Source organism: Phalacrocorax carbo, chromosome 2 (assembly GCF_963921805.1).
Source record: "Phalacrocorax carbo chromosome 2, bPhaCar2.1, whole genome shotgun sequence".
NCBI classification, from domain to species: domain Eukaryota; kingdom Metazoa; phylum Chordata; class Aves; order Suliformes; family Phalacrocoracidae; genus Phalacrocorax; species Phalacrocorax carbo.
In genome coordinates, this window is record NC_087514.1 from 2,180,100 (window position 1) to 2,199,454 (window position 19,355).

A 19,355-nucleotide genomic window follows, 5' to 3' on the forward strand; every position below is an offset into this window, starting at 1 on the left:
TATTTGTATTGTGTATTTGTAAAATTCAGGAAGCTCTTTTGAAAACCTATTTAAAAAAAAACAAAACATGACTTATTTCTATCAGAGAAGAATACCCTGGTTATGTAATAAGAATACTATCTTTCACTTAATGGCTATGTAAATATGACTCACGCCCTTAAGGGTAAGGCTGTGTCAATTGTTATGCACTTGCAAATCTGTGCTCCCTATGGCAAATTTACCTTCCCCTTTGCAAACGAACTGTGAAGGACTTGGGTACAATACAGCCGCTGCTCTGTAGTCCTCTGAAGAGGGAGAATAGAGATTATTGCTGACATTTAGAAAGGTATCCAGGTATAAGTGGCAGCAAATAGAGTATAGTGAAAGGCATTTTGAGAGTAAAGAAAACAAGGAGTTACCCCCAGTATGGATCCAGGTCTAGAATTATAAAACAGATAAGGTTGGAAGGGAGCTCTGGGGTCTGTCTAACTCCCCTGGGCAAAGCAGAGCTGGTTTGGGGTCCAATACAGCTAATCTCTTCACTAGCTGCTGTTACTTCACACATGAGGAGACCTCACATGAGCACAGATCTGTCCTCCCCTTCCCCAGCCCCAAGGCAGCAGCATGAGCAGTAGCATTGCTTTGCACAGGCAAACACCCAGGAAACATGTAGATTGAAGTCCTGATTCAAAGCCCATGGTAAATTATATAGGTTGAGACACCTTCCCCAGGCTACAGTAGGATGAGGGTGGGATGGGAACTGAGCCAACCTTCATAGTTGCCCTGAACCATCAGCTCTCCCTTATTTATGGATGAACAATATTTCTTGAAAACAAAACCGTTCTGTTCTTTGGGACATGTTTGCAACCTGCTTCTGATTTTCTTTGGAGGAATTAGTCATTTAAAAGCACTCACAAACCACACAGAGCCTTTGGTTTTTATTTTTTAAAACGGGCTTTTGTCCAGTGTCACATACAAGGATGCATAGGCTTACAGCACGGCTTCTCTGACTATAAAATGGGAAGAATATTTATCACCCAGCTTTGATGCTGAAGTCCTTGCATCTAGATTCAGGCTCCAAGCTCCTCAGAGGGAAAGCTGCTATAGAGCTTCAAAGCCTTGTTTCTGTGATTTGTTAGCTCTGCGATGAGTTCTTACCAGTGCTCCCATTTGATTTATATCCAGGGAGTGCAGGACACTTTCCAGATGAAAAGGTACTAGTTTTCCCAAGAGAATGATCTCACAGAAAGCCTGAAGCTTGGCCAGAAATGTCACAGTCTTCATCCCCCAAAATCAAGGTCTGGATGCCCAGTGCATCCTTGCCCTAGTTATCAGGCTGAAAGAGAATATGCAGCTATTTATAATGGAGACCTACATCTCAGTACCAAAAATAGAATGGAATAAAACCTCTTGAGGAACTGAAAAAACATTAGAAGTAACAGCGCTGCATTTCAGGAGCTGCAGGTATGTCATGGACCTGGTTTGCTTTAAAAGCTGTTTACTACTACACTGGTGGCTAACTCCACTGCGTCTTTCTAGACCTATACTCGTGGCAGGATTTGGCCTAGAATGTGGGAAGATGTTGAGTTTCAAGAAGAGAAGTGATGCTACGAGATGAGGAAGAGGAAAAGTTTGGCCCTGTGCCTCCTCCTGTGAGCAGGAAAAATATGATCCCTCTCCGTGACGGACCTGCCTGGGCTGCAGAGGTGGTTAGTGCACCCATGCAGCAACCTGCTGCTACTGATACCTGTGGCATGGTCAGTCCCTGGGGACTGGGCGCACCCAGAACGTGGCAGAGATATTGAGCCGACAACATGCACTTGCGGCTGAGAAGGCCAACTGTATCCTGGGCTGCATCTAAAGAAATGTGGCCAGCAGGCTGAGGGAGGGGATTCTGCCCCTCTGCTCTGCTCTGGTGAGACCCCACCTGCAGGGCTGCGTCTAGCTCTAGATCCCTCAGCACAGGAAGGACATGGACCTGTTGGAGCGGGTCCAGAGGAGGCCACAGAAACGATCCGAGGGCTGGAGCACCTCTGCTATGACACAGGCTGAGAGAGTTGGGGTTGTTCAGCCTGGAGGAGAGAAGGCTGCGGGGAGACCTTATTGCAGCCTTTCAGTACTTAAAGATGCTAGGATGCTAGGAAAGATGGGGGCAACCTCTTCAGCAAGGCCTGTTGTGACAGGACAAGGGTTGATGGTTTTAAACTAAAGGACGGTAGATTTAGACTGGATATAGAGAAAAATATTTTTACTTTGCGGGTGGTGAAACCCTGGCCCAGGTTGCCCAGAGAGGTGGTCGATGCCCCATCCCTGGAAACATTCAAGGCCAGGTTGGACGGGGCTCTGAGCGACCTGGTCTAGTTGAAGATGTCCCTGCTCACTGTAGGGGGGGTTGGACTGGATGACCTCTAAAGGTCCCTTCCAACCCAAACCATTCTATGATTCTATGATTTCCCAGGGCTCTTTCTACCTGAGCGCTGGGGCTGGGAGGAGGTGACTATGTCACTCCTCCCCAAAAACAAAGCACGAGGATCTGGGAGACAATCAGCTGCAGACTTCTAGGGGGTTGTAAGTAGTGCTTGACAGCTAGCTGGTGTCTCACTAATCTTAGATGCACCTACTCCTCCTTAATAAATCAGTCATGTCGTTACATGTTACTTCAAGGTTTGCATGATTACAGGATACCATAAAACCCATTAACTGTCCCTTGGCCTCCAGGGCTGTCAAGATCACGCCAAAGTAAGCAAGCGAGGTTATTGAGCAACTAGGGACAAACAATAACAGGCGCATCCATCCACCCGTGCATAAAGTCCCACATGCACGTGCTCCCGGTGCCCTGCCCTTTCCAAAACACAGCCAGCCCCACAGCTCCCAGCCCAAATACTGCTGGCAACATGGTTGAGAGGCTGGCGGATGGCTGTGCCCTCTGCGGGATGGATCTCACCACCCTGGCTTAGGTGTCTTGTGAGCCCTCAGCTTGAAGGGAGCCTCCTTCTCCTTCCCTGAGCGCCGCAGTGCTTAAGCACCCAGCTCCTTGCTGGTGGAGTGGAGGATGGTTGAGCTGTACATGGAAACATCCATGGGGCTGGGATGAGCGGAGAAAAGAGAGAGTCTAAATAAAAGACTTGGATAAAACAAATAAGAAGGGTTAAATGGCTGAGTTGCTACCCCCAGACATCTCCAGGAAGAAAAAAATAAAGAAAATTCAAGGCATGAAGATCCATCTACACTTTGCTGCTGCTTATCTTGTCACACAGTACTTTATATAGGAATTAAACGCACTTGTGTGACCAAATGATTGTTCCCTGCTCAGAAAGTTAGTGCTTGACTGCACACACTTGATATTTCTTTCCTACAGACCTCATGGTTTCTTGAAGCAGCAGCCTGTCAGCAATTGCATTTTATTACATGTTGCATGTCTGCCAACCTTTTTCTGAGGAGTTTGAGAGGATTTTGATGAGGGACCCTAAAAGCTGAAGGTCAGCGCTGTGCATGCATCCTCGCAGTGCCAATGGAGGGGAGGTGCTGTGCACATGCCTGTGCTCTGACTAGGTTACAGAAAAGCCTGTTTGTCCCCATTTTTCATTTGGTAAAAACCACTTGCTTTCTCTGCCCCATTCGGGAGAACCAGATCAACAAGAGGACACCAGTGAGACTCTCATTTGTGTGTTTCTGTTGGATAAGTAGTCACAAACTGCCTTCATAAAGGGGTAATATTGTAGCTCAGAGACAGTGTGAAACACCTCTCAGCTCCTTTATCCAACACAGCCGTGCCACAGGAGACCACTGAAACAATAGATCCTCTAAGGATCCTTTTTGTGATTGTCTTCTGGCTCATGAGGTCTTGCACATAGCTTGGATCACCCAGGGTAACCATGGCTTGAAGATGACACAGTTGCAAATAATGAAAATTATTTTGCTTGGAGAGCTGATCTTCCGAGAGCTGATCTTCCAAGAGCAGATCAGAACAGGCTGGCTAGTTTAGTCTAGCAGCACATCTGAGACAGGACCGACTGCCCATAGAAATACCACCTCAAAGCAGGGGAGAAGCAAGAGCAATATTGTATTACAAATGTGGTTTCTGACCATCAGATCAGTGAGGGTCTGGAACAACCTCCAGCCAGCAGAGCCACAAATGTGCATATACTTCAGACAAATTGTTTTCCTTAAAGGAGTGCTAAGAAGAGATAAGGGTAAGGGGTTAAGTCTTATGAGCTTAGGAGACACTTTAAATGTGCTCTTTGAGGTTAGCAGTCAAAGCCCCGTGAGACTTGCTTCCTATGCATGAAGAACCCCAGCTGGCTATTGAGATCTTTGCACAGAGCTGGCTCAGTGAAAGGGGACTGGCAGAAAACCTTATCATGATTAGAGGACATCAGCAGGTAAAAAAAAACACGTCCTAGTTGCATTCTCCAAAGGCAAAGATAAACTAGACCCTTTTCCCAAGCTGGCCATGGCTGGTGGCCAATAGTAGTTTGTTTAAAATCCCCCCTTTCCTGGGATGTCTTGCTATTAACTCTCCTCTCCTCACCAGGATGCCTTTCCTCCTCTGCTGTAAATGCATCAGAATTTGCCACTTTCTCCAGGGTGTTTGTTTCTCTTCCAGATTTGGATGTCATCCCTACATACAGCAACAGCTGTCTTTACACTAAAAACTAAAAACACCTCTTCCCCTGTGTCCTCTCTCCCTAGAGCCAGGAGATGGGCAGCAGCCAGGAAAGATTAAAAACAAATTCTGGCATGTTTTTAGCCCAGCTTTATAAGGAAATGGCTCATCTGTTCGTGGATTTGTGCGTGCACAGGTAACAACATACGGCTGCTGGTTTGAATTTGTCTCCTGACAAGGGTTTGTGAAGTCCCTGTGGGTTTCAGGAAAACAAAAATTCAGATGGAAGAGACTCTACTGGAGCCTTTAGTGGGACTGAAGACAGCTGAACCCTTTTTAAGGCTTTGGAGGATCCATGACGAATTGCTACATCAAAGCACATTGTTAACGAGGCTTTGCTTTTCTGCCACTCACATCGGCTCATGGTGAGCATGTCCTGGTGCCACTGGGAACCTGGAGCCCACTCCCCACTGTCAGTTGGTGCTTCTTGCTGGGAGTGGTGGCACATCCCTCTGCAAGCATCTCCCATCACGGCTGCGTCACAGCCACCCTCTGAAATCCCGCCACTGCCTGGGGGAGTTTCGAGTGGCAAAGTGCCACCCGCCCCCGGGGTTTCACGTAGGCAGGTGCAAAAGCTTTGTGCCTCAGCCTCTGTTTGTGCCTCATCTGGGGAACCAGCCAAGCAGCAGAGGTGAATGCATAGCAGCAGGGCTCAAAGAAGGTGAAAAACTTCTTCCAAGCCTATGGGGGCTCTTCACCCTCCTCCTTTTGTGAGGAGTCCAAAGGTACTGCAATAACAAATGCACCCACATGAACACGTTGACATCTCTCCATCCCATTTCCAGGCCGTCTTTTGTATCTCATTCCCAGATTATCGGGCAAAAGCAATTTTTTTTTTTTGCAAGGACGTGAAGGGCTGTTCATGCCAGTCCCAACCCCAGCTGACAACAAGGCAGGAGTGAGCTCTACTGCTCCAAACTCTGGTGAGCTGAGGGCAAGGCTGTGCGCTAAAACAGGAGTCAGATAACGTGTCAGTGCTGGTGTGCCATCGCTGATGTGACTGAGGGCACATCAAATTGCCCTTGCAATGGGGAGGAATGGCCTGAAGACATGAAAAATATATTCACGCTTTGTATTCAGAGGCCTGCTGGCCAAAGGGAGCATGTAGTGTTTTTGTTCAGGTGACTGGGTTGGATTTTTGCGACTCTGACCCACAGATTTCATATACTATGGCTTTCGGTCACCTGTAACATTGTGGATCGGTATGGATTTCAGCAATATGTCCACGAGGCACTAGTGCAAAATTGGTTCACCCCAAAGCACAATGTTCTTACCCACATTTATTAAGTGTATTCAGAAACTTAAAGCTCAGTTTGCAATAAAGATATGTTGCAGGACTGTGCCTGGAGCTACATGACAATCCCTGTATGTGTAATAGGGCCTGACTGGGGAAGAGGATCAGGATCCTCATCAGCCTCAGATAGGGCACAGAATGATTAATTGACACACCTTATGCTTTTTAAAACCTCATGGCAAACTGTAGACTGGACCCCCAGGGAATGGGGATGAAGGCATGCCAGAAAGGCAGTTAATGCACACATAGGCCATCCTTTTACAATACCCTGACTGTCCCTTTCGAGTTCAAGTGACCCTAAATGACTTCGCTAAATTCAGATACCAACCATGATGCAGTGCTTGTCTCACTGCCTCCTCAACATATCTGCTTCAGAGACCCTAAAGTTTCCCTTCACCTCATTTTTAGGGGGATTCTCTTGTTCTCAGACCTGGGGCTTTGGATTTGTGTTGCTGTAGAATTAGGGATGCGAGAGTCATGCAGGAGAGCAATGAAGACATCTGAGAGACGATGTGCCGGTGTGTCAGAGGCAGCCGTTCCAAGTCATACACTTCCAAATATGGAAAAATAGATCTATTTTAAGAAGAAAAAAAAATTACACATGATAGGTTTTAGATGAGGAATAATTTGGGAATTATATTGAAAATGATATCACTCCTGCTGCACTTCAGTCCTGCCAAGTGCATTCTATAATTAATAACTACGTCAGATGAAATTACTTTCTTTTGAATGTGCAGTATTAAACTTTTAAATCCCTATCTGTAAATATAAGACTGTAGCAGATATCTCCATAAGCCTTGCAGCTACATGCTAATGTATATTTATATTCTAGATAGGTATTTTTAGCAAGAACTACAAGTTCTTCCTGTATTTGATTACATCAGAGCTCTGTTTTACATTAAATGTCTGGATCACGAAAATATCTCCTTCTTTTTTCTTCTTTTGGAGTTTTGCAATACTTTATGCCTTAGTCTCCTATCTTTCATGCCTACCTGAATGACTGTACCTTCCAAGAGGGCTGTATGGTTTTTTTTTTTCCCTCCCCGAGAATCACAGAATCACAGAATGGCAGGGGTTGGAAGGGTCCTCTGGAGATCATCCCGTCCCACCCCCTGCTGGAGCAGGCACCCCCAGAGCAGGGGGCACAGGGCCGCGTCCAGGCGGGGGGTGAATGTCTCCAGGGAAGGGACCCCACAGCCTCTCTGGGCAGCCCGTGCCCCTGCTCTGGCACCCGCACAGGGAAGGGGTTTGTCCTCATGTTCAGGTGGAGCTTCCCGTGTTCCAGCTTGTGCCCGTTGCCCCTTGGCCTGTCATTGGCTACTATTGAAAAGAGTCTGGTCCCAAACTCTTGATGCCCACCCTTTAGATATTTACAGGTATTGATGAAATCCCCCCTCAGCCATCTCTTCTCCAGGCTGAACAAACCCACGTCTCTCAGCCTTTCCTCACAAGGGAGATGCTCCAGCCCCTGATCATCTTGGCAGCTCTGTGTTGGGCTTGCTCCAGCAGTTCCCTGTCCTTCTTGAAATGGGGGGGCCAGAACTGGACACAGCACTCCAGATGTGCCCTCACTAGGTCAGAATACAGGGGGAGGAGAACCTCCCTCGCCCTGCTGGCCGCACTCCTTTTCATGCACCCCAGGATACCCTTGGTCTTCTTGGCCCCAAGGGCACGGTGCTGGCTCAGGGTCACCTCGCTGCCCACCAGCACCCCCAGGTCCTTCTCAGCAGAGCTGCTTTCCAGTAGTTCAGCCCCCAGCCCGTGCTGGTGCGGGGGGCTGTTCCTCCCCAGGGGCAGGGCCTTGCACTTGCTCTTGTTGAATTCTCTGAGGTTCCCCTGGGCCCAGCTCTCCAGCCTGGCCAGGTCTCATTGGATGGCAGCACAGCCTCTGGTGTATCAGCCGCTCCTCCCAGCTTGGTATCGTCAGTGGACTTGCTGAGGGGTTGCTCTGTCCCATCATCCAGGTCACTGATGAATATGTTGAACAGGACCGGACCCAGCACAGACCCCTGGGGAACGCCACTAGTGACAGGCCTCCAGCCAGGCTCCGACCCATTGATCTCGACCCTCTGAGTTCTGTTGTTGAGCCAGTTCTGTGTCCACCTCACTGTCCTCTCATCCAGCCCCCACTTCCTTAAGTTGTCTGTGAGGGTGCTATGGGAGACAGTGTCAAATGCCTTACTGAAATCAAGATAGGCAATATTCACTGCTCTCCCTTCATTGACCCAGCCAGTCACGCCATTATAGAAGGCTATCAGGTTGGTTAACCTTTCTCTCCCCTTGATGAATCCATGTTGACTACTTCTGATAACCTTCATGTCCTCTACATGCCTGGAGATGACCTCCAGGATGAACTGCTCCACCACCTTTCCAAGGATGGAGGTGAGGCTGACTGGCCTATAGTTTCCCAGGTCCTCCTTCTTGCCCTTTTTGAAGCCTGGAGTGACACTGGCGACCCTGCAGTCCTCGGGCACCTCTCCTGTCCTCCATGACCTTTCAAAGGTGTTGGAGATTGGCTTGGCAACAGCACCCGCCAGCTCCCTCAGCACTCGTGGGTGCATCCCATCGGGGCCCGTGGATTTGCGAGGATGCAGTTTGTGTAGGTGATCTCTGACCCAATCCTTCCCAACCGATGGTAAGTCTTCATTTCTCCAGATGTTTTCTCTCACCTCTGGGGGCTGGGATGCCTGAGGGCCAACCTTGGCAGTAAAGACCGAGGCAAAGAAGGCATTGAGTAAAGACTGAGGCAAAGAAGTCTATATAGACGTAATTAAAAGAAATAACGCAATGAAACAGCTCCGGGTGTTTCCCACCTTGCAGCTTGATTAGCCTGCAATCAGGGCATATCAAGACAATTAGCACCACTCATGGCTATGCATGATGTGACCAGTGTCCTGCTGCAAGTGGTGGAAAGCAGCTGCAAATGATCCCTACTGGAAACCCCAGTCCTTTAAGTATTAATCATACTGTTTGTAGCTTTGCTCTCCCACAGCACCAGCGATGCCTTTGTGGGAATCTTGCCCAAGTCAAAGGAGCATGATTGAACTTGGGTCCTGATCCAGCCCAAGCCAAGGCTGGTTGTGCACTGTGTTTTCAGAGGAGGAAGTATCGTTTGAAATATCCACTCCAACCTCAAGACTCGTGGAGCCCACGAGGAAACTCCATGCAAGGCACACATATTACCCTGATGGTTGGCTGGAGGTGGGACTCAACAGAGTGTACCAGTTTGAATATCCTCACCAATGTGGGTCTGCAAACACCTCCCTGAAACTTTAGTCTCTATTGTGCTTTACTCTTTAACTTCTAGATGGACAAGAGCATTTGCAGGTTTGCAAGTGAAAGCAGGTGATGCAGATCAGGTCGCGCATCTGCAAAGCTGCACATCTGTAGGGCTGCCCCACATGTGCAGAAGGGCTAGAAGGTGATGGAAAAGGCAACTTCTTGGCCAGATAAAGCATAAGGCACCAAGAAGTGCCCTCATGTCTGGAGATCAAGTCTCTGGACATGAATAGAATGACTGCTGGAACAGCAAGCCCCCAGAGGGGCAAGTAAAATCTTTCAACACAGGAACAGCAGCCCTGGCTGATGCCTGCTGCGAAGCCTTCTCTTGCAGGGCCGAGAGGCTGCAAGTCTTTTTATGGCCTTTTGGAGACACATCTCTCTCTGTTCTATTTTATTTAGCCTATATTTAAACTTCCCCCTCTGTATGTCCGCTCGACCCAGTGATGTAAAAGTCTGCCAACTCCTTTGAATCCCCTGGCAGTGTCCTGCATTTGCTGGAGCAGTGGTGCTTGCTGGGTTTAATTCCTAGGGACTAAAAAGCAAGAATAAATACAAGCAATAAATAAAAGCAGCAGCAAAACAAACTTTGCAAGGGCTCCTAGTTTCGACTAGGAGCTTAACGTGGCTTACGGCTAACGCAGTGTGAACAGATGAATATTAACGCAAAAGGACATTTTGTACCCCTGACACTGTGTGAAGGGTTTTTCACCTCACCTAATCTAGGAACATATTACAAGTGCTTTGAAGCTAAGCCGTGCCTTTGACTCTGTTTTGGCCGCAGTAGAAGCCTGCTGCTCTGGCGATGTAGCCACGTTAACAGGCAAGTCCCAGGTGGCAGGAGACCTGCAGCGCAGTGTGATACAGGGTGCTCGCAGCCAGCAACAGTGGCACAAGGAGGGCAGTGGTCCCCACCTGCAGCATCTTTGCAGCACTGAGTGGACCCCGAATGGTTGCTCCCAGCTGCCTGCTTGCTTTGCTGTGCTGAGCTCAGCTGCTTTCTCTTTGCCTGCTGCAAGGGAAGCTGCACTAAGAAAACCCACAGTTCTCTCTGTGCATGCCCCAGATGAGCCTCCTGTATCCACCAGACAGTACTTTGCCCTTCTTCCAGCCTTCTCCCCCTCCTCATCCAGTGGGGATAGCCTTAAATGTAACTCTTGCAAGGAGTATTTTTGCACTCCCTTGCTTGTCCACTTCTGCAGTTTTTCCCCATTCTGGCATAGGGCAGTTCGGGAGCTGCCCTCCCTGCAGCCTGTGGTGCCCTGTGCTCCCTCCCAGGGCGAAGGCTGGGTGCACAAGAAAGATGTCGCAGGCTGAAAACTGAAGGATCCAACTTTATTTGCTAGATTCACAGCCAGAAGGGAACCCTCACCCTCCCTTTGTATCTCAACCCTGCCCCATCTGCATGTGCAGACGGAGGAAAGTTCAGCCCAGGTTAGCACAGCACAGGACCCTGCAGCCAGTGTGGACAGGCCACCAGGGACAGAGACTTAATCCAGAGCTTGAACCCAGGATGCAAGTGGTGATGTGATCTAAGGATGGTAGTGATGGTGGTTTGCTTCTGGCACGACACTTCAGACTGTTTTTGGAGCAGAGGAACAGAGGAGTAGGAAGCAGAGGCTGGTGCTCTGTGTCTGCAAGGGTGTAATATCAGTATTTGAGGAGCTCCCAATCATTATTCTCTCAATTACATTTTTTCTCCCTGTAGACTTCAGCATTGAAAGGGGGTCTCAGGAAAGCTGTAGCAGTTTTAGTGAAGCATGGAGCATTTTGCCTCCAGAAAAAAAAGGGGCTTATCAACCTCCTGAGCCCCAGGCTTGAATGGGGCCATCTGCCAAGGAATGCAATGCCTCATCAAAGTTTTCTTGCAAATGGTACCGAGACAGACCTTGAGAAACAATTACCTCTGTGCAATGAAGAAAAAAAGTCCCCCTGCTTATTCTGTTACCTGGTGTCTTATGGAAACAGGGTAAAAATGGACTTTGCCACAGAGGAGGTCGCAGGGATATCATGATGCGCAAGGATGGTACATGGGATGCACCCATGCTCCGCTCTGCCCTTGCTTTTGCAGGTTGTCCCACTGGCGGGGACTGTGAGCTGGGCAAGCCTGGCTCACTTGTATCCGCTTCCACTCTGTCTGGTTTTACAACAGGCAGGGTATCAAAATCAATCTCACAGCTGCTCCAAGGGAGAATGGAGCAAGTCTCCAGCTGGGACCCAGTAGTGCTGTTAAGCAGCGTGAGTGAAGCTATTGGCTTTTCTCAGAGTTGAAGGTCTGGGATAATCATTACATTTCCTTTCCTGCAGTCCCTGCTGTGAAGGGATGGAGGAGGGCAGAGTAACAGAAGTTGTTGCTTGAAATGGTCTGTAAAACATCTGAGAAGGGAAATCCAGGAGCTCTGATTGCAACCCAAGCTCAGGCTGAGGGTTTTGGCTAGCCAAACTCCCAAATTTTCTTTTGCAGGTCTATCCTGCCCTGGCCTGTTAGTCCAGGGCATGTTTTGAGCTTTCCAGAAATACATCCCATCTCAGCACATGAAGGCTGAGCCCTTCTGAGCTCATTCCATAGCTTATTATAGACAGAACTAAGTGCCAGCACTCTGCAATTGCAAACCACACTCTGCTGAGCCTGTAGTGAGCAGGGGCCACATCCATCTGCTGTCTGATTCAGGAGGTGGCACCAAAAGCCAAAAGAAAATAAGTCAAGCTCTTGGCGGAGGGTTGCAGGATTTTTCTGGGGGTTGTGCACAGGCACAGGTTGTGTGGGAGCTTAGGGAGACCTCAGAAAAAAAAGCACTGTCTGCGTCCAATGTGCGTACAGCCCCTGCTCTTGCTGAGGATGACCCCAGAGCACCAACCTTGATGGCACTGCCCAGATCCTCCTGCTGCGCAGAGCTGCAGCACGTCATCCACTACTGCTCCCCACAGAGGAAAGCTGTAGGGAGAGATGTGGGTCCTGGGGGCCAGAAGCAGCTGAAGGTGAGGAATATCTACTTAGCAGCTGGAAAATGGAAATTTGAGCGTTTTAGGTCCAGGTGCCCAAGCTCTTGGCTTGAATCCACTTGAATTCACAGCACTGAAGATGGGTGAAACCAGACTTCAGCGAAGAAGGTTATTTCCAAGGCATCTAAGAGTTCACAAGGCAGCTTGGCAGAGAGAGGGGTGGGGATGTTTTGGCTGGAGCACGGAAACTTGCAGCGTTACAGAACACACTGGAGGAGCGTGCCAACAACCATGGCCATCAGACCCAGCGTTGCAGAGTTGCTTCCCACCCCATTGCTGTTCCTGGTTTCTTCCGTGCAGAGGTCGGTGTAGCAGCATGACTTGGGTCTGTTCGCCCCTATCCCGTTATTGGAGATGCATTCCTCCTCACAGCTTCTGGTCACAGTGATGTTGCCAAAAAAGGGGTAACCTGAAACAGGACGATTGGAGATGGGGAGAAGAATAGGAAAGAGAAAGAAATGGTAAAGGAAGGTGCAAACAGCTGGCATCAAGAAACACTGACTTTGTGCAATGGAAGGGAATTAAAAGAAGATTATTTATAGGAAAATAAGGGGCTGAACATCTCTAATCCATGGGTGCCTGTAATCCAGACTTATCTTTGTAGGAACAGGTCCTCTGGTTCTCTCTGATATCTCCCTCTCTTCCTGTTCCTTCTAAATTTATTCAAGTGTGGAGAAAGAACACCAGTCCCTCTGTATTTTGTTCAGGTGAGTTGCTCCTGCAATGGCTCTGCATAGAAGGTGGCAGTGCCAAGAAGAACTGGCTTAACGCTGGCACGGTCACTGGTGACACAGTTGGTACTAGGTGAAACCACCTACAAACAAGGAGAGAACCCCTCCTTTTCTGCTATATGCTTGCAAGCATCTATAGATTCAAGGTCCCTAAGGGCATAGGGGTGGGAAAGGCAAAACAGACTAAGTAAGCAGGATGAGTCCTGTGTGCTTCACTATGAGGCTCTGAATCTGATGGATTTCTCTCCTTCCCACTCCAAAGTTGGATAACTCCACCTGGATTCTTAAAGGAGGTTAAAGAGTAATCCAAGCTGGGGCTAGGAAGGGAAGAGGGAAGTGTGACCAGCAGGTTGAGGGAGGTAATTCTGCCTCCTCTCTGGAGTCCTCAGCACAGAAAAGAAATGGACCTGTCGGAACAGGTCCAGAAGAGGCCACAAAGATGATCAGGGGGCTGGAGCCCCTCTCCTGTGAGGACAGGATGAGAGAGTTGGGGTTGTTCAGCCTGGAAAAGAGGAGGCTGTGGGGAGACCTTATTGCAACCTTTCAATACTTAAAAAGGATGGGGACAGACTCTTCAGTAGGGCCTGTAGCAGGACAAGGGGTAATGGTTTTGAACTAAAGGAGGAGAGATTAAGACTAGATCTAAGGAAGAAATGTTTTATGATGAGGGTGGTAATGCTGGCCCATGTTGCCCAGAGAGGTGGTAGATCCATGCTCCACCAGTGGAAACATTCAAGGCCAGTTTGGATGGGGCTCTGAGCAACCTGACCTAGTTGAAGGTATCTCTAAATGTCCCCTGCTTATTGCAGGGTGTTGGACTAGAATACCTTGAAAGGTCCCTCCCAGTCCAAACCATTCTCTGATTCTCTAAGTTCATGACGTAGTTTGGCCCATGAACATGCATCTCTCCTCACAAGCACTCACAGCAAGCGGAGAAACTTACCTGAGTCTACGGAGTGCAGCGTTGTTGTGCACACATTGGCTTTCGGGGGGCACAGGGTGGCTGTTCTGCACTTAGCGATGTCTGTTGGTTCCTTGCACGTGTAACATAGTAAGGACTGAGCTGCAGAGGAGAAGAGAATGGGTCTGAGGTGGTCACAGCAGCGAAGGCAGACAGCAAATCTGCAGCTTCTCTGCTCTGTGGTGGGGACTATGTGATGGTTGGTGCTTCATCCTCCCCTTGACCAAGACACAGTGGCCTCAGAAATAAAGCACAGCTGGAGGCAGCGGCAAAGCTTGGATATGTCGGGGGGAAAGACCAAACCCCAACACCAAAGGACAAAGGTGGTGTTGCGGGAGTCGAGTGTGATCGCTAACTTGGGAGCTCTGCAGCCCAAAAAGAGAAGGGTTCTGCAGGGACCTATTACTTGAGCAGCTTTGACAGGATCTTTGCATCCTCTTTAAGAAATGCCATAACAGAGAGCAAAATAGCTCCTTCTGTTGAGAGCAGCATTCACCAACACTGAAAGACTGGCACTTCCCCCGTCCCTCCACCCACAGCGACAGCTCCATCACGCTTGTTTAGAGGGATTTCTGCAGACCTTAGTAATTGAGAGCAGAATTTAAATGTCAGAGCTGTACCAGAGATCCTAAGGGTTGAATGTGGCCTAAAAATCACTTTCATCAGGGGCTACTGCTGCTTTTTAAAAGAGATGATGCTATAAAGCTCTTGCTGGCTGCCTGCCGACACAGAGATACCTTTACATATGCAAGCATTGATCTCAGCAGCTGCTCAGAAGTCTCGGTACGAGACCTGTCTGTCCACAGCCAGCAGATACCAAGTGTGCATATTTTTTGGAGTCACGCTGCCATGGCTTGATGACAGAAACCAGCCCGGTTTGATATTTTCTGTCCTACCTGCCTTCCACAAACACGACAGCTGAAGAACCATCCAAATGTGTCCACTGCCATCTATTGGTAAAACTACAGAGAGACTACGGTTTCTTGTTATAGTTCTGCAGTGTCTGCTGTTAGAGAGAAATCTCTGGGACTTTGTGATAAGGATGAACATTTCTGAAGGCAATTCTTTGAACATCTGACTCTAGAAAGAATTTTCAGGGCATCTATTTCTCTTAGTACCTCCTTTGGAAAATTCAGCTGTGCAGTAGAGCTTACACGATGCAAAAACTTTCTTTGCCCTCTTGGCAGGGGTAGGAAAGGCTTTTTAACGCAAGCAGTGGTGATGTTTCTGTGGCCATACCTTCTGTAAACAGATGTGGTGCACCCATCCCCATTTACCTGACCTGAGGACCTCAGTAGATGCCTTCCAAATGGCCCATGAGAGATTGTTGTATATTTTAACATGTAATACACACTGAGAGAGAAAACACAACATTGTCAACCTTGCAAGTACGGGGATATTTGTGTGTAGGACTGGCTCATGTGTGGATGGAGTAGTGCTGGTTTAAAGCATCTGAGAAACTGATCTGCAACCTTTGGATTGAGCTGCTTTCTAAACTTCATAATTTTCATGGGTGAGCAGGGCAGTGCCATGGGCTCTGGGGGAGTTACTTCCAGTTAAGAGCAGGTGTGAAGGAGAAAACCATCAGCCCCTTTTCCTTCACTGACTCTGAGTGGGAAACTCAGAGGATACTGGTTTTGTAGGAAGGCTATAGTAGAACACAAAAGCCAAAAACTATAAGGACCAGAGTAAAAGAGAAGAACTGAAGACAGGGGACAGTGGTGTGTCCTGATCTGAGGTCAATAATTCACCATTCATGACTGTCTGACAGCACCTTCTACCCCTTGATTTCAAACCTCTGGAAAATGAGTGGTATGTTTTGAGTCACAGATATATTCCTGAGCTGCAAGAGCTGTGCCTAGACCAGCTGCCTCCCACTGGATCTTCGGAGAAAAGCCATTTCTGCTTCCATCTCAACTATAAAGTAACAGGGGGATGATGTCTCCCGGTTTCCATAAAGTGCTCCAAGACCTGTGGGTGGAAACTGCCTCTGTCAATTCCTCAGCAACCCCATTAAATCCAGGACAGGGCTAGACCCGGAAGGAGGAAAAGAGACACATAATATGCCATATGTGTATATGTGAAATGTCTTGAAAGAAGTGAAGAAAGAAAAAAAGAAAAGGAAAGAAAGAGAAAGAGAGAAAGAAGGAAGGAAGGAAGGAAGGAAGGAAGGAAGGAAGGAAGGAAGGAAGGAAGGAAGGAAGGAAGGAAGGAAGGAAGGAAGGAAGGAAGGAAGGAAGGAAGGAAGGAGGGAAGGAAGGAGGGAAGGAAGGAAGGAAGGAAGGAAGGAAGGAAGGAAGGAAGGAAGGAAGGAAGGAAGGAAGGAAGGAAGGAAGGAAGGAAGGAAGGAAGGAAGGAAGGAAGGAAGGAAGGAAGGAGGGAAGGAGGGAAGGAGGGAAGGAGGGAAGGAGGGAAGGAGGGAAGGAAGGAAGAAAGGAAGAAAGGAAGAAAGGAAGAAAGGAAGAAAGGAAGAAAGGAAGAAAGAAAGAAAGGAAGAAAGAAAGGAAGAAAGAAAGGAAGAAAGAAAGGAAGAAAGAAAGGAAGAAAGAAAGGAAGAAAGAAAGAAAGAAAGAAAGAAAGAAAGAAAGAAAGAAAGAAAGAAAGAAAGAAAGAAAGAAAGAAAGAAAGAAAGAAAGAAAGAAAGAAAGAAAGAAAGAAAGAAAGAAAGAAAGAAAGAAAGAAAGAAAGAAAGAAAGAAAGAAAGAAAGAAAGAAAGAAAGAAAGAAAGAAAGAAAGAAAGAAAGAAAGAAAGAAAGAAACCCCAGCAGGTACTGAAATATAAAAAACTGCAGTAACTGTATAGAAGTGACTGCACCTGTCCTGCTTCAGCCAGGGGGTGGGTTTGACCCAGAGCATGCCCTTCAGCCAGCAGCTGGGTTTGGTTTAGAGAGCAGGGATGAGAGTAAGGGGATTTAAAAAAGCAACACAGCCTGAAGAAGAGACCCAACACACTTCCACGCATAAAGAACTGCAAGGTTTGTGCCTTTCAGCCTTCTTCCACTTACAACCCTCTGAATGATCTCCATGTAGCCATGCCTCCAGATGGAGGTGTTCAACCCCTGCCCAGGCTGCCTTTCTTTTGAGATCTTTCAGAGTCCCATGAAAGCAGCCTGAGGATCTCTGGGGCTCATGGGCATTAAAACCCGCTGGGTTGGTATCACCCCAAGGATGACTCTGTTGCAGACCAAGGATATATTTGCAGTGGGTCACAAACAGATGGAGTACGAACACAGCGATGACCAGACACTGCTGCCACCTTGCCCAAGATCCAGACCCAACAGAGACTAAACCCAAACAGACCCAGTGGAATTTCCAATCTCTGCCTATCTCCTGATTTCTAGAAATACATTAAAACCTTGGAGCTGGTGGTTTACTGAACCTTTCCAAAGTCCTTGGAGTTATTTATCATACCCTCACCCGTATCTATACTGAAGCTTTGTCTTCTGGTTTTCAGCACTTCCAGCAATCAGCTGGGAGGTTTTAGGGACAGCAGGAGCTGAGGATGAACATACCCCATCCCACCCCTGAGGGGACAGGTTGGCAGCTTAAGTAGAGGCTGCCGGTTCAAGTTCTTGCCCTTGTTCGTACTGCCCTGTGCCCTGTGGCTGCCATTTCCACCTCAGTCTTATAAAGCAGTGTGTTGGTCCTCTCCATCCTGGGGTGCGGTGTGAGAAGGGACAGGTGACAGGCAACCACCTATGGGTCCGAACGATATGCACTGCTCTGTCAGGCATCACAGCTCTCCCCACCAGGAACATATATCCCATTTCCCTGTTCTCCCTCTCTATCGACCTTCTTATATACATAAAGGCGTTATTTCCCCTACCTGGGGATCACCAGGTCTTTCTGCACTGATGCCTTTCCCCTCCCCTCCCAGGCATTTCCCAGGGGTGGTCCTGCAGCAGCAGGAATGCAGTGGTCTTACCCAATTCCATGTATGCCAGGCCAAGCAGGAGCCCAACCAGAAGTGTCTTCATGCTGAGAGCAAATCCGTGCAGCTGGGACAGTAAAGGAGAGCTGTGCCAGGGACCTTTATATGTTTTCCTACCCTCCACCTCCTGTTGATCCTGTGGGAGGATTCCCTCGGGGTGATCAGGGGAGAGCTTAGCTCCAGTCTGGATTGGGATTTGTAGAGGAACAAGTTCCCCAAGGAGGTGACATCACCACAATAAGCAGACTCTTGCGATACGTCGTCTCTTCTTCAGGTTTCCCTCCTGGGTCTGGTCCCATGGAAAAGGCAAAACACATCTTGTGCTGCAAGGGGTGGCCTCACGCCGGTGCTTGAATGGGGAATGTGACAAGGTATGTTTGTTCTTTCAAGTTTTTCTCTGCGAGCCGAGATCTGGGTTGTGTCATGCATTTTGCATTGGGCAACAGCAGTCAAGATGCAAGCAGCAGCAGGCTGGGCTTCCACGCGTGTTGGCTCAGACTCACCAAAGCCTGTGCCATGTCTTCATGCCTACTGCTCTCTTGGATGGCATCACCAGGTTTGCCCAAAGCGTGTCTATTTTCCCAAACCCAGTGCAAAAGCGAGCCTGATTTCTGTCTCCCAGGGGCTTAATTATTAACTGAGCCCTTGTGCTGAGCTGCTGGGCGTGGGAGTGACTGAAAGGCCAGTGGAGGTGAGCATGTGAGATGGTGCTTCCAAATCTAGGATTTGGATTTGTCATTTTTCTTCAGGTCCCAGGTCATGCTGGCAGAGCGGGGGCTGTGCCTTCTTTTGCAAAGGTGTCGACTATTTACCACATTTTATTCTAAAGCTGGGAAGTAAACCCAACATGGAGAAATGAATCAATTTTCCCACTGCAGTACCTTCCTGATGGAAAGTTTCTCTTTACGCATATCCCATATGCAAAGTTTTCCTTTTATGCATTTCAAGGCAACACTTTCAAACAATTTTTTTTCACATCTTACAGAATATTTATAGAAAGAGCCTAAAAAGCTTCCTTTTAAGCAGAAATGCTTTGCTTCACCCTTTGACTGAACCAATGGTATTTTATATTTCATGGGAAAAGCTGATCGACTTTTTGTTGGTTTTGTTGTGATTCAGGGTAGAAAACCTCAGCATTATGCAATTTCCCATAAAACAGCTGAATAAGACACAGAAGAAAAGTTTGTGAGTCACTGTGAAATACTCCGAGACTTCAGGGATGGAGACAAGGTAAGTGCACAAACTGATTTAATGACTGGGGTTTTGCTTGTCACACACTCGTTGTGGCAGTGCACGTGGGCATTCCTGCCATTCCCCGCAGCTTATCCTTTTCCCCAGTTTGGGAATAGGGCTCTTTGGGAAATCGCTGCTCCCTAAAGTGTTTGCAGTAACTCGAGAAGCGTTGCTAATGAAAATTTCCATGGTCACAGATGACACAAAACTGACTGAGCTGGGGCAGCAGGATCAGTGCTGTGTCATGGGAAAGGGAGGGAAAGATGTGCACCCTAACT

General features: G+C 48.1%; 1 protein-coding gene across 1 annotated transcript; it reads right to left on the bottom strand.

Moving 5' to 3' along the window:
• Positions 1 to 10,551: 10,551 nt before the first annotated feature.
• LOC104041444 (secreted Ly-6/uPAR-related protein 1) lies at positions 10,552 to 18,437 on the bottom strand. The gene is made up of 3 exons (XM_064445418.1): positions 17,839 to 18,437; positions 13,896 to 14,015; positions 10,552 to 12,630 (listed from the first exon to the last, which is right to left on the bottom strand). Exons 1-3 carry the CDS (start codon positions 17,888 to 17,890, stop codon positions 12,419 to 12,421), a joined length of 384 nt encoding a protein of 127 aa, XP_064301488.1. The 5' UTR covers positions 17,891 to 18,437; the 3' UTR covers positions 10,552 to 12,418.
• Between the last annotated feature and the right edge of the window lie 918 nt (positions 18,438 to 19,355).